The sequence below is a fragment of the Cucurbita maxima genome, unplaced genomic scaffold (genome assembly GCF_002738345.1).
Source record: "Cucurbita maxima cultivar Rimu unplaced genomic scaffold, Cmax_1.0 Cma_Scf00008, whole genome shotgun sequence".
NCBI lineage: Eukaryota > Viridiplantae > Streptophyta > Magnoliopsida > Cucurbitales > Cucurbitaceae > Cucurbita > Cucurbita maxima.
In genome coordinates, this window is record NW_019272024.1 from 1,313,504 (window position 1) to 1,329,262 (window position 15,759).

The following is a 15,759-nucleotide window of genomic DNA, read 5'->3' on the forward strand; positions in this document are numbered from 1 at the left end:
AAATGTCAGCTGGAGAACGCGAGTACAAAACAGTTTCTGTACTCGCAGCGGTTAGCTCGAATCCACAAAACTTAAAAAACAAAACCACTAAGCGGTTTTGAGCTGCATCCTGGTCGAATAGCAAAACCGCTTTCAGCTTTATTTTTTTTTTCAAACTTCTTGAAGCATATAGTGCAATAAGTAGAAAGGAAAAAAAAAAAAAAAAAGTGTGTGTAGAGAGAGAAAGAGAAGAACTTATCTCTCTCTCTCTCCAAGAAGGCCACAAGAAGAAGCAAATCAGCAGTAAAAATCGTGTCTTTTTTGCCGTTGTTCTTCAGGTGTTTATGAATTTTGGGTAATTTTCATAGTTTTTGGATCTGAAAATTGGGTTATTTGAGGGCCCTTTTGGGCATTTGGGGATGGTTTTGGCTTGAAATTGAAAAGAAAAAAAAAAAAAAATGGGAAGAGGGAAGATAGTGATAAGAAGAATAGACAATTCAACGAGCAGACAAGTGACGTTTTCGAAGAGAAGAAGTGGGTTACTGAAGAAGGCTCGAGAGCTTTCGATTCTTTGTGATGCTGATGTTGGATTGATCATTTTTTCAAGCACTGGGAAGCTCTATGACTATTCCAGCTCCAGGTCCGATCCCTTTCTCTCTCTACAATTTCTCTCTCTTTTATTATTTTTCTCTTCATTTTATCATCTGGGTTTCTCTGTTTTTCTTTTTAAAATCTATTATTTGTGTTTTTCTTTTGTAATTTTATGATTTATTAACAAAACTTTGGTATCCAAGATCATAACTTTTGAAGCAGTATAGCTTTATGGTTCATAATTATAAAAAAAAAAGGCTTGAAATTTATGGTTTTAATTTGAAGAGGATTATCAAAATAATGGAATTATTTTGGTGGAAAAATCTGAAGCACGTAAATTTATTTTTACTTTTTTAATTTTGCATGGGATTATCTTATATGTTGATATTATTAATCCATTAGTTTCATTTTTGCTGTAATTAGTTTTTTTTTTTAATTATTAATGTTCTTTTTTGGTCTTTGAAATTTGGTTTTAAGGATTAATGGTTTGAGATTTCACATAATTGTCGTGGGTTGAATGTTTTGTTCGTATTTTTTGATTTGTAAATTGTTGGAAACATGTAATGTGATTTAGATTCTTCTTATCTTTGCCTATATTTTTTTTTAGGGTTTGTGTTTGCTTTCTCCTTTTCGTTTTATAATATTCGTTTCTCGAATTCTATATTTTTTTTCTCGTTCTTTCTCTTATGACCCTTTAAATTCTCTCGAGTAAGGTTTAACGAAACAATTTTTTATAAATTTTTCTTTATAAAATTCTCTATTTATGTATTATTTCATTACCTATTTTACAAAAAATTATAAGGAGCCGAACTTTGGCAATGAAATATGAATTTTTGAAGCGCGTCCTACACCAAATTTAAATATGTAAATATGAATACATGTTTTTCTTTTTGTTCAGTGTTTGTGTTTTTCAGTAGTTTTTTAAAAAATATAAATTAAAAAAATGGAGATTAAGTACACTTTTTACTACTAAGGAAAATAAAATAAAAAATAGTTCGAAAATAAGTATTTACAAATTAAAGAAAAATCGATATGGAAGCTTATTTGTGTTCTTTGATAGCTATTTTCTTTTTTCATTTATATTTAAAATTATAAAACTATTTGATAGTTTTCTTTTACATACAAGTACTGTGCTTTTGTAATTAAATATATTTTTAAAAATAAATTTTGAATATTTACTTTGAGAAATGAAAGTAATTAAACTATGACATAGTAAGATGTTAAGTTGAATTGATATTAGGGTTGAAAATTAAGAATTAATTTTTTTTTTTCATTTTAACTAAGATTTAAGACTTAAATAAATACACTTTCACATTATGTTATTCTCTTAGCTTCAAACATTTATATTTTTCACCTTTAATAATAAATAGATAATTTCGAATAAATAAAATTAAAATCAATCATTTCTCCCCGACAAATCCTCCTTTTTTGGACAAAGTTACAACTTCTTTGTTTGATATTTAAGATTTTATCGACATGTTAAGAGAAGATAAGAGCATGACGATACTTGATAGGACGACTTTCACAATTGTATGATATTGTCTACTTTGAGTATAAACTTTCATAACTTTACTTTTGATTTTTCCAAAAATTCTCAAACTAATGGAGATAGTGCTTTACTTATATACTCATGATCTTCGTGAAACTTCAACAATCCTCAACAAATTTAGACTGAAAATTCAATCTACAAGTTCAAGACAATTATTACATAATTGGAATATATATCATGCTTGTAACTCTACTGACTTAACTAGGTTCAAGAAATTAAGCTAATATTTTAACCCTAATTGTATATGTCATTCCCTATAATAATATTCAGATGTTCCAATGTTTGAATTTAGACATGCATGAAAGCTTAAATCAAAGTTTCACACAAATTATTCATTGTGGCCAACAATGTATACATAGTAGATTAAAAGATCTACACGCTCCCTAGTAACCATCATGTATAAATTTGAAATATCTCTCTTATGATTTTAAGAGTGAAATTGTCGACCACTTGGCAGCTGCCTCAGGCGGTTGTTTGTCTTAAGGTAGTCCCCGCAAAGCTTTCCGGAGGAAGAGTAGTCTTGTGTGTAAGAATAGCACTTCTGGTCGAATCTGCCCAACCGAAGAACCAAACCTTAGCCCCAAATGGCAAAAAAGAGAGAGCCAAAAAGAAAAACATTGACCATAATCACTGATCCTCAACCATAGAATTACCAGAAGTTTGCTAGAAACAAGACAACGCCTTTGAAGCAAAAAGGGCAAAGCCATAGTTGGTTGTTTAAGTCCTTCACATCACATCCGTGCATAGAACAACCAGAGTATGTCAGGGTAGCATTTTTTTTATAATCTTAAAAACATAACTCATGAGAAATTTCTTCCTTAAGATCCCCCATAAAAATATGCTATAGGATATGAGTCATGGCCCTTCTTTAACAGGGCTACAACGTTGTTTGTATTCTCGTAAATCATCTTATTTGAGGAACTATCATATGGAACAAGGTATTCTGTAACTATATGTTTGGAAGAAAATTAGAGGATCATCTCAACTCCAATGCAGCTTCAAGTTCTACATTTCATATTGGATAAAGACATATCAAATGATTGCTCCCCCTAAATAAGATTATGGACAAGAGTCAAAGCAAATACATTAAAAACATGGTTTGAGAGACTGAAAGGTTTGCCTGAGGGAGGAAACAGTAGAAGATAAAATCAAAATGAAAGATAATAATGAGTATTACTAGGATACAAGATGGAGGATAAATGTTTTCGAGAAGAAAAGACATGAAACATGGAAAGAAATGTTCGTAGAGTGAAATAAATCATTCTTTTTATATCATGCGTGTTTGAGTCAACGTACATGCACCTTGTTGACCATTATGACCCTAATTCATTTAGATGCCAAGAAAATTTGTAAGATATAAAATTCTAGGTAGTTAGCAGGCTGTTTATTATTTACATTGGCTCTTATTGACCATTATGGCCAACCCAGGATGGATGTGAAAGAAACCACAAGAAAGAGAATAGAAAAGAAACAATAAAATAGAGTAACCAAAATAGTCTTTAGCATATTCCGTTTATATCTATTGTTGCTGAATTTTCTCTCTTTCGTTTCTAAATACAAATGACAGATTGAAACGATGTTTGTACCTATATCTAATTGCAACATAGAACTTGTACTAGATATTTCCTTGACCTATCAGCCATGAAAACACAAGGCACCGTTCCTATGTTCTGAGACAACACCGTGAACTATCACAGCCCTCTAGCAACAAAACAGATCAGAATCCTTCCCACAAAATACTGCCTAAATTGGGACTAAGTTGGGAAAACTCCACCAATCCATGTTCATAATATAATGTCTTTGTCAGGAGTTCCATGATTTGTGAAAGAAGTGCACAAGCAGGTATCATTGCTTTTTTAGGTAGAATTTGAGTTATTCTTTCTAATCTAAAATCTTATGTGAATGAAAACACACAAATTCAATGCATTTATACAACTCTTTTATATTTTTCTCGGTAAATAGGTATTTGTTTTTTCTGCTCCATTGGTAAATAGGTATTTGTCTCTTATCTTTCATTCGGTAAATAAATAGGCTGAGATTACCTATGGTCTCACAGCAAGATTTTCTCCTCCTCTTTCTCATTCTTTCTCCTTATTCCTCAAGTAAAGACTCCTTATGAAGCTTTGCTCCCTTTTGGGTCAGAAAGGGGTAGAGGACCAAAATAAACCAATAACTCTACGTCAAGCAATAAGCAGACTATTATTGGTAACTCACGTATTGAAGTTCATGATGTTTCATGGAATGGCATGGCAATTAAAAATTCCAGATTTGCTTTAAAGAGTGTGATTATGTACTGAATAATCTAATAGTTTCTATCTTATCAGCATAAGGTCGATTACTGATCGCTACAACAAGATGAAAGAGGAGCAAAATCAGTTGATGAACCCTGTTTCAGAACTCCAGGTAATCTTTCTTCGTTCATCTGCAATTCCAATTTCCTCGTTAACATAAACATCTGCATGTTTGCTGTACTTTGAATGAAGCACAAACTTTGAATAGAGTTTCCAACCAATACATTGAGACAACTATGTTCCTCAAAGATGATTTTTTTCCATGGTGAAATTCGATGGCTTGGAACATCAGATGGTACTCCATAGGTTATGCCTCAGTGAGAAGCAAAATAAGGCGATGGGGATGATAAAGTGAGAAAAAAGGCCAAGGACATTAAGAAAATAACTTCTGTGACAGACTCTCGATCCCTGCTACAACATATTTAGAGAACTTGTTTTTGTTGTGATCTTCAAAACGTTTATGAAAATTGGTCCCATTTGAATTAACGATAGGCTTCCTTAGGCAATTACACAAGGAGATAAGAAGGGGGGCAGTAAGGAGAGTAAGGAGATATTGAGTGGGGGAAGTAGTAAGAAGGAAGAGATAAAGGGCAGGATCCATGTAACCATCTGAGAAGCATTTAAGTTGTTTGAAAAGAAAAAAGTGAAGTGTTTTAGTAGTTGAGGGCAGTAGAGAAAGTGGAAATTGTTAGAAGATTATTCTTTTGGGAGTAAGAGGAGCTCTAGATTTCTCCTAAATTGTACTTCACTTTTGCTCAGAAATGAACCTTCTTTTAATCTTGCGGAAGTTGTATGAGGGAGTGAGTTTGTCGAAGAATGATGGAAAATAAAAAGATGGAGAATCAAAATAACGCTGTGGTTGGAAGTTTTCCAAAGTTGATGAAATTTTCCTTGGTTTAGGGAGGTTTATTATTTCGACTTTATTAACGGAGCCTCTACTATGTCCTTGGCCCTAATTAATTTATTTTGTGAAAATAAGCTATGGACTTGAACGACCTTTTGTGACTTCTCCTTTTGGCTTCCAAACCTTCTCAGGCATCAATAGTGTTGAGATTTTAATTTTTTGAATATCCACGAGTGTGTGTTAGTTTGCACATTAGTTGCCAAAACATCTTATATATGATATTAAACAGCTTGTAGGTTATAGTGGTAAGTGACCATTATAGCTTAAGCTCATTTCCTCTAAGTTGATTACTATTTATAATATTCCTTATTGACCACTAGATCAACCAGAGCTGGTTGAGAATATGTATAAAAGATTAAATATATCATAATCCATCGACTTAAGTTTTACAGTTCAATGGTAATTCAATAGTCTTAGAGGAGGAAGTCCAATGTACTTTGCAACATTGTTTCCTCTCTAATTGATATCAACCTAGCCTAAGCTTTTGGAGTTTAGTGTTAGTAATGATTTAATAGACAGATATGTTTTCCTTTTTCCTCACTTGCCCTTGTTCTTGATGGTTAGCAGTTAGGACTACTTGTAAACTATACCTAGTGTTACTGTTTATTATGTGATCCCTGTGTCTTGGGTGGGTTTGTCTGGCCTTTCTTTTCATTTTTTAAGTCTACACAATCCCCAAGGCTCAAATCTAGAGACATCAACGGTTTTTCCTTCTATTATACTTTCACTTATAAAAGAAGGAAACAATGTGGCATAATAAAACCCCTATGATGTAAACTTATCAACCTTGGAAGCACCAAGAAATCTCAAAACAAAATACTTCCAATAATAATGTGTATGAGCACACTGAGATTAAAGGTACTACTGTAAGAGTTTTTTAAAATCATGGACGTAGACTATAGCCTAGAATAGGACTGACGGAAAAAATAAATGCATTTACCCCAAAATCAGTAAGTACAGCACAGAAATAATAGTTTCTTATGCCTTTACAATGTTTTTATTCCTTAGTTGAAATATATCCCTTTTGATTCAAAATGAAGTAAAGTCATGCATTCCAAATAAATTAGTTAGAATCATTCGAATGGTTCAACATACCTATGCCAAAGTAATACTGTAACGCTGACCATCTGTTCTACGCTTGTTAGTTTTGGAAAAGAGAGGCAGCTGGTTTGAAGCAACAACTGCATTACATGCAAGAATGTCACAGGTACTCCAACTCTTGCTGTGCTCTATATGTTATACAAGGGGAAAAAAATCAGCCAAAGATGTTTAAGGAGAGTAAATATTAATATATGTTCAACAATCGCTACATTTAAGTCCTCAGTGCTATATCTCATCAGAAAGTTGCTGAGAAATCCCAATCTCCAATTGTAAATTCAAATGACAAATCTAAACGATGCCTGAGTAGAAATTAGTAAAAGTCCTTGAAAATGACTGTGTAAGAAGATCATGTTCCACCGAACAAAAGTAATTAAAAAAAATTAGGTGTTATATTAACTTATTTTGCAAAATGAAAATCAATGAAACTTTGACTAGAGGTCCTAAATTTTATCATTCTGAAAACAGAAATTAACAATATTGACATGCTTTTTAAAGACAATATTCCAACGCAAAAAATTTCTCAAATATACTATTAATGACATTTCAGCCTAGACACTTGCTATTATATCAAAGTGGGCAAATCCCAAGTGATCCTCTATTTCACAGGTCATTCATAGAAAACCAATGTTCTTAACAATCAAGTGCCGAAATATTATACGATGAATGAGAAAAATGGCAATGTTAATTTAGGAGCTAAAAAGATCCCTACCAAAAAAATTATGAGATAAAGATAGGTGTTCCTTTCTACTACAAAGGCTAAAATCCTTCCAATCCAAAGAATCAAGTAAATGATTAACAACATGCACATAGACACCAATAATTGTATATTTTCTGACCCATTGGTCGAAAGCATGCCTTAACAAGTTAAACTACGTAAACGACTTTATATTCAAAGTGTAAGAGTAACAACAGAATTTTTAGAGAAAGGAGAAAACTTGGGAAGAAGTTTGGTTCCTTTGTAGGTTTCATACCTCTACGAGCCTCAGTTAGTTAATATTGTTCCTTATTATTTTTGTTTGTCTCCTGAGGTTGATTTTTTTTTTTTTTTTAAATTCCCCCATACTATTTCATTTTTGCTCAATGGAAGAATGATTTCTCAGCATATACTAGCCTATCAGTATCATAGGGCTCTAAATCCACTTTCAATTGTCAGTGCTAGAATAACTTTATGCGGTAAGTGATAACTTCATAACATATTTTAAGCATGAGTGGTAGGCATCACACAATCCTTAGTTCTGTAAAATTTAACTGATCATTTGATTATCATGATAAAAGGTGGATTACTTAAGATTTTACTAACACCATAAGTTGCCATCCATGCTCTATACCATAATTAAGGCATGCTAACGACTGAGATAAATTAAAACAATTCAAGTCTGAATCTGTAGGGAATGGTAACATAATTCAACATTGTACGCAAATGTGCAAAGGAATTCCTAACATATCCACGCTTCTATATTTGCAGACAATTAATGGGTGAAGAACTATCTGGCCTGAGTGTCAAAGATCTACAAAATCTGGAAAGCCAGTTGGAGATGAGTTTGAAAGGTGTCCGTGTGAAAAAGGTATAAACTATGAAGAGAGATCAATAAAACATACACTGTATACGGATGTTTATGTGTTTTTGTATTTGTTTTGCAGGAAAAGATTTTAAGCGAGGAAATTACTCAACTAAGACAGAAGGTTCCCCCCACTGTAAACATCCATGTATCTCATTGTACCAAGAAGTGCTGTAACAACAGCTAACTTGCAATAATTATCTTGCAGGGGAATCAAATGCATCAAGAAAATCTGGAACTCTACAAGAAATTAGATATGATTCGTAAGGAAAATGCAGAACTACAAATGAAGGTAGAAATACAAAACATATGTTGAAATGCTTCTTTTTCTTTTTTAATTGTAAAAAACGGAACTTTTATTGAGAAAAATGAAAGGGCATAAAATACAAACCCACAAAAAATGAAGCCCTATCACTAACTAAAGAAACAAATAACAATCCAAGAGGATTCATAGGCCAGGTAATAGATGCTCATATGGACTCGTTATACCTAACAAACACCAAAACCTCCTCTGAAGATCTCTCGACATCCCTAAAAACTCTGTTACTTAATTCAATCCAAATCCCACTCAACAAGGCAAAGAAACAAGACAGCCACAAAAATCTTCCTTTATCCTAAAACAGGGGATTCAAGAGCCCTCCACAATCCTGGGGCTGCGCTCTCTACCACGAGCCAACATAGGCCAGATGTTATTGAAATTCTTCATTGTCAACTTTTTCACAAGCCTTTCTTAGTTATAAGAATTCAGAAGTTATTCTTACAGCTTATTTTTAACCGATAAGGATAATTTTTAGGTTACTTCCATGCACCATTCTTTCTTGTTTTCCCTTTTCTTTGCTTATATATGTGTGTGTATGTATATATATAAATACACTTTTGGGTGGGGAGTGGGTTATGGGTGGGAGAGGGAGAGGGAGAGGCGGATTGCTGACACTGGAAAGGGACTTATTTTCCTGCTAAATAAGCTTGACTGTGCGTTTTTTTAAGTATCAGGTCTATGGACCCATGGAAGTGGATAAAACGAGCAGTAGCACAGTTCATCAATTCACTTTCGCCAATAGATACGGTATGCCTGCTCCCGTCCATCTACAGCTAAGACAGCCACAACCACAAAACAACGAAACATCAATACCAGGGATAAAGCTGGGGTATGTTCTAGCAAACTGTGTCATGACATGAATTAAATTGCATATCACATTCATCTGAATTTCAACCTATACTACACAACTTTTACTCCCAGGCCACACTGAAATAGATTTATTGAAACTTGTAACAGATTACAACTGCAATAACAGCATTTGGATCATGGATGATTTGTCCATGGTCATTTCACCAACTTGTCATAAAGTACGCTCATGTTCAACATCAAGGTGTCTCCTGCTTCAGTCACTAGTGCATTAACATCACCAGATCCATCACATTTGGTATGCAATTTTCTTCAAACACTATATATGTGATAAACTTAGCAGCCAGACCAGCTACCTATGTAAGTTTACCCATAATGACAATGCATCATATGTGCCATGCGTTGTTCTACCTGTTCTTATAGTTTGTTGTGTTAATTAATTAGACCAGACTCTGAAGTTGCGATGCCAATTAGCTGAATATAAATTAATGTTTATCCAATTTTATATAAGGTGGTACACTAAGCTGGTTGGCAGTTGAATGCATGAGAGATGCCTATAGTGTGGGCTTCTTTTTGAGTTGCTAAAATCAACCATATAAAATAATCCTTTATCCTAAAAAAGTGAGCTGTTTTGGGGGGTTAAAATAACCGTTCACATCCTTTGCTGATACTCCACTTGACTAAAATGATCAATGAAGGAGATCAACAATGTAAAGCCGCTGTTAGACCACAGAATTTTAAACCAGCAAAGGAATTTAAAGCAATTCACTTTTATAATCACCAATCCTCAAAACTTGAGTTGTTAGCTTATGATTATTTTGTCTAAATATTTAAGCACTCCGCAATATCTGCCCTGTCATACCCAACTTCAAGTAATATTATGTAGAAATGTCAATCTATGACTAATCCTTCAATTGATTTTTCTATTCAAGATATTTAAGCTTCAAATATGGCTAGAATGGTTGATTAAGAATCTAAAAAAACTATGTCAGAAACTAGAAAGTGTTGGCGGAGTAACCATTTTGCAATTTTCAAAAGAAAAAGACATTCATTCATTTCATCCTTTGGATATATTACATGCTTTTCCCCAATTATATTCCGCTTCAGGGTACTTTTACTTGTTAAGGCAGGTGCTAGGTTTGCTACCTCCTTTCAGTAGCCCAGAAGTTGGTTTTTGGAGACAAAGAAATCTTATTCCTTCAGCTCCATGGTAATGTTAACCCTCCTAAAGACCTTAACCCTCCATTGTAGAAAATGAAATCTTAACCCTCCTAAAGACCTTCCAGAGAGGAGATGGCATCATTTCATCTTACTCAAACCAGGATGCAACTTGACTTTGTAACCTTATATGTTCGCATTATACATATATATCTTTGTGCATGTACGGGTGAGAAACAAGGATATTTCGGCTAAATGGATATGGTGATCCCATCAGTTGCAACCAAGTATTGTCCACACCCTTTTGAATAGACCGTTGGCACTTTTAGAAACCTAAGGGAAAAAAAAAGTTCGGTTGAACTTCATTTTCTTTCCCAGTTTGCTCAGAGTATGGTGGGAGATGGGAGGAATACTCATTTTTAGGAGGATGAGTGATGGGGGATTGATCCCTTTGCTCCTTATACCCCTATTCCCCTGTTTAAATCAATTGCCCTCTTCTCACTCTGACAATCAAGCCACGATGGTTATTCTGACACTGTTTTCTTTGGTGGGTAACTTTCGCTTTAGCCTTGGCAAGATGGATTTTTGCCTTTAGAGTCTATGTCTATCCAAAGGCTTCTCTCGCAATTCTTTCTTTCGACGTATGGTTTAGAGGCCATCGAGTGGTTTTGTTTATTCCTCTATATGGAAGGTACAAATTCCCAGAAGACTTAGTTTATCGTGTGGCTAGCTATGCATGGAAGTGTTACCACCTTGGATCGAACCTCGGCCAAAGAGTCCATTTTGGCCCGACAGCTTTGTTGTATTATTTGTAGGAGGGCGGCAAAGAACCTCAATCACATCTTCCGGAGATTTGGAATAGTTTTTGTAAGGTGTTCAATTCTTGCTTTGCCGCTATCAGGGTTGTAGCGAGACAATCAAGGAGCTTCTTCTCATTCACCATTTGATAAGAAATGATTGTTCTTGTGGCAGGTCCGGGTGTACGCTATTTGAGGGAGCAAGAGCAATAATAGAATCTTAGAGAGTGGGAGAGGTCTTCAAGTGATGATTGGTCCCTTGTTAAATTCTATGATTCTATTTGGGCTTCAATGACAAGGCAATTTTTGTAATTACACTCTGTCTTGTGTTGCCAGATTAAGGCTTTTTTTGTACGTTCAATATTCTTTCATTTTTTCTCATGAAAGTTCAGTTATTCATAAATTTAATAAAGAAATACGTGCAAATGTATATTCATATGTACGATATAATCAGTATAAAGTAGAAATCAAGCTAGAGATGCAAAGGTTAGTGGATTAAAAGAACGCATACAATACCATCCTGATTGTAAAGCTGTAAACTGGTTTGATATAAATATACAGCACAGAAACAAGAACTTCCGCTTCTGACAGATTAAATCTAGGGAAGTAAATATGAATGATATACAATATATAGCAGAAATTATAAATCTACACGCCCCATAGCACAATTGATCAAGGTATACATAACAAGAGGAATCACCAGTACTAACATGAGAGATAAATAATTTTAACCCACAAGTAAATAAGAAAAACGTGAAAGGAGGACAGAAAACAAAATCCACCAAAGTAAATAGCAGTGGAGTACGCATGTAACGCTCAATACTAGCATACCTGATCGATAACACGCATAATCACCATGAATTTAATATCAAGAAAATCTCACTTACAAATCATTCAGCCATAAACATACCCACAATCATGCTTGACATAAACCAAGTTTACGAGCAAATATGAGATATAAAAGCAAGAAAATAATTATTAAATTTCAGAAATAACACAGAATCAAACACATTAGATGGTTCGATATAAACTATGAGCTACTGTTCATAAATATACTCAACCCCTTACCTTATGAAGAGAGGTACCCTGCCTAAAACTTGATGTGTTACTAGATTAAGTTTTGAAACTAGCATGCCATTGCTGGCTCTTTAAAGGCATTACACTTTCCCATACAAGCACAAGAACGAACAGAACATCAATAGTCATTCATATTTGCCCTTTATTGTGTGTGCTATAACTGGACTAGACGGATATCACTAACTCACAGATTTGAAAAATAAAACAAAGGCAGAATCAATCTATGAAACGAAATAATAAAATCATTAAATATACTAAGAATAAAACCATTACATTATTAGTGACAAAAAACAATGAATTATCAAGAAATAAAGAAATAGGACTTCTCAGACCTTATTAAGAGTTGAAGTTGCAAATCAAGAGATGAAATAAAACTCTTAAGAAGCTAAATAAAAGCCCTTAAGTCGTTAGTCACAAAAACTCAAAGGGAGGCCCAAACACCCCTCCCCAAGCTCTCCACTACTCTAAGGACTCTTATTTCTCTTCAGATTAATGTTCCAAAAGAGTAAAAAAAAAACGAGAAGGAAGTGTTTGCCAAAGATCTGCCCCTATCCCGAAAGGAGGGTGCAGCAACACCTCCTCCAAAACTACTCTGCTATTTTCCTTCCAAATGCCTAAAACAAGGCTCAAATCACTTCTACAAACTAATCTCCAGAAAATATGCTCCAAATTCATCAAGGCACTCTTACAAATAAGCAGTAATGAGGTCCCCCAGAGGAAAAGAAGACGATAATTGCATAAAGTCAATGGTATTAATCCTTCCGTGAGTGGCCTGCCAGACAAATAATCTAACCTTCTTGAGATTCTAACCTTCCAAAGCAATGAGAACAGGAGGTGGTGGTGGGGGCGGGGGTATAGAGAGACCACGAAAAAGATGGAATGGAGCAAAGCCCTCCATCCAAATCTTCTTTCTAGGAATACTAATTACGCTTTAAGAAACCACAACAAGAAATCCGGTCTAGAATTTCTCCTTGAAATAAAGGCACCATCGTACTTCTAGAAAGTGCGGTAATATAACTCTCCAATTCATGAAAGTTACATATTCCAGCTAGTACCTTTCCAATGATCTAATATAAGCTAGCGACAAGGCCAATGGAACCTAGATTATATAGATAAGACGCGCCAACCTAGATTGATTTTTCTGAAAGTTTCTTTTTATATCATAGTTTATCATTTGATGTTGCTCAACACATCAACAATATCAAATTTCTTTTCTACTATACCAGTTCTAACTTTCCCTAGCCGTAGTACAACTAAAGAAGTCAATTCAGGCCTATCTTACACAATGACCAATATGAAACATTTTTATAAGCTAACAATACAAAAAGCAAAAGAACAATATGCAAGTTGATAAAAACTTGGAACATGATCAGCTGCATTTTGGTACTAACTGTTTTTTTTTTTCTTGGGGTGGGGGGGCAGTGAAATGCCATGTACCATGATAAAAATAGAACAATAGGTTGGATGGCGAAAGAATCGGGACCACTGTTGGATTACAAGTTAATGTATTTCAAGAATTAGGGTAAAATGTTTATATACATTCCTATAAACTGGTGCTATTGAATTCTTATATGCCATCAATGATTTTTTTATTATGATTTTATTCTGGATTCTGAAAGATTAAAATTAGAAAAATATTGAACAGCTAGACAAAATTCAGATCAACAATTGTGGATTGCAGAATTCACTTAATGGGTCCATAGAGATTCTATTGTGAAGAGTTCTACATATTTTACCTCCACAAGGTTTTTTAAGGGTTTGACTTATATTATCCTATTATCTGCAATATGAATTCAGATAGTGACATCAACCAACTTCTCCAATTAGCTCTAAATCTTTTAAATATAGATCTGACCTATGCATATGAATACTATATCCATTTCCCAAATTACAACTGGTCCTGGAAGGTAATATGATTATATATAATTAAAACAGTGATATTAACAATTAAGAAAGATAAGAAGGAAAATTGATCGCACTCAAACATGATATGTATATAAACCATTAATCATATAAGTAGAAATATTTGATATCGACCAAAAATAACAAGAATACTTGTATAAGTTACCAACGTCCATATCTATCATAAAAAATCCTTGTTAGATAGACATAAAACTTGGTACGGGACATCTAAGGCACAAGTAGGCTACCCAGCATGTGAGGTCCCTGTTGTTGCAGGGTCCACGAATATTGGTTAACATTATAAAAGATAACTAATGGTATTCCTACAGTGCAAGACTGAACAAGAATATTAAATTATACAAGATGAGGACACAAATCCTACAGGTATAAAAGGGAGACATATTTCCAGATCATACGGTCTCCTTTCCTACCATTAAACTCATAATTTCATCCATTGGCTTCCAAACATCATGAATCTTCTATAACCTTATACCAAGTTCTACCAAGAAAAGTGTCTTCAAAACATCATGAATCTTCTATAACCTTATACCAAGTTCTACCAAGAAAAGTGTCTTCAAAACATCAAAGATCAAGAAAAAAAAAAACAATAACACTACACATGACAACTCCTTGCATTAGGTGCTTGTTATCTAGCCAACCAGTTCAAAAGTCACCAAAAACACGCAAAAAATTCAAGTAAATGAATATTGCAAGTCTACCTTTACTTCACACCCATTTTCGAGGTGGCCAACCAACAACGGCCAGAGCTTGCGTCAAAGTTTCAAACGATAATGAGCAAGTATTCCAGATATTGATTTCTCGATTACATTTCTGGAAACGAATTAAATGTAAGAAAATAGAATAGATGTAATGTAGCTGGTGCTGCATTCTGTGAGAAAATCAGTCAACTAATCATGCAATTGCAGTATATAAAAGCACGTAAGCTAGAACGTTATACACAGCGCATCTATATTCTAAACAAAACAAAAATAAACTCTCAAACGGTTCGTCTGAGAATCGTCCGCACCATTACCCAAGCCATGCATCCGTTGGATACGAGAAACTCAACTCCCAAAAAGAAAACAATATACAACTATCGAGAATCAATATCATCTACTACGAAAGGCAGCTGCACCACCACGGAAGAACACGTAACACCGTACCAATCTAAGCAAATAGAAAATGAGAGATAACTGAGGGAAAACGTTATTACAAGCTGGAAGCACAAACCTCGCATGAATAAAGTAAATGATCGAGCCTCCAAATCAAGAAACCGCCATTGATGATTCCGAACAAGCAGCAACAACTCAAAGCTTAGATAGAGATGAAAAATTCCGAAGAGAGATAGCATCGTATACAGAAGCGCGATCGATTTTCCATGGGACTTTCAGCTCTGTTTTTCCCGCGGATTGAAAGAAGAATCAAAAGCTCACTACAACGAGGAGAGAGAAGAAAATATATCAGCCAATTTCGAGCAAGGAAATAAATAATGTCCTAATTCTAATTCTAATTCTAATTCTCTACAACCGAACCCACGAAAGAACCGTTCATCGGGACACCTGGCGATTTTTCACACGTTGATTTGACACTAAAAATGACTGATTTGACCCGAATGGTGGACTCGGAATAACTGTAGCGTACGGAAGTTACAGGAACTGATTTTGCGGGGCCCACAATTGCAAATGCAGGACACGTGGACCCGACAGATCGGACAAAAGGGAACCA

At 34.4% G+C, this 15,759-nt stretch overlaps 1 protein-coding gene and 1 long non-coding RNA gene across 9 annotated transcripts; one reads left to right on the plus strand and one right to left on the minus strand.

Annotated features, from left to right (window-relative positions):
* Positions 1–222: 222 nt before the first annotated feature.
* Positions 223–9,607, plus strand: LOC111482890 (MADS-box transcription factor ANR1-like). Of its 7 annotated transcripts, XM_023128917.1 has the most exons (8): positions 223–619; positions 4,444–4,522; positions 6,460–6,521; positions 7,881–7,980; positions 8,057–8,110; positions 8,183–8,266; positions 8,962–9,122; positions 9,251–9,607. In XM_023128917.1, the coding sequence occupies exons 1-8, from the start codon at positions 438–440 to the stop codon at positions 9,264–9,266; spliced, it is 738 nt and encodes a 245-aa protein (XP_022984685.1). In that variant the 5' UTR covers positions 223–437; the 3' UTR covers positions 9,267–9,607. The 7 variants fall into 7 exon arrangements, with proteins under 7 accessions (XP_022984685.1, XP_022984682.1, XP_022984683.1 ...); XM_023128914.1 differs by lacking the exon at positions 9,251–9,607 and having other exon boundaries at positions 8,962–9,243; XM_023128915.1 differs by lacking the exon at positions 9,251–9,607 and having other exon boundaries at positions 8,968–9,243.
* LOC111482892 lies at positions 2,346–15,471 on the minus strand. Of its 2 annotated transcripts, XR_002718277.1 has the most exons (5): positions 15,265–15,471; positions 14,754–14,865; positions 6,625–6,714; positions 6,410–6,543; positions 2,346–2,843 (listed from the first exon to the last, which is right to left on the minus strand). It is a non-coding gene; the product is annotated as an uncharacterized LOC111482892 (long non-coding RNA). The 2 variants fall into 2 exon arrangements; XR_002718276.1 differs by lacking the exon at positions 6,625–6,714.
* Positions 15,472–15,759: the final 288 nt, after the last annotated feature.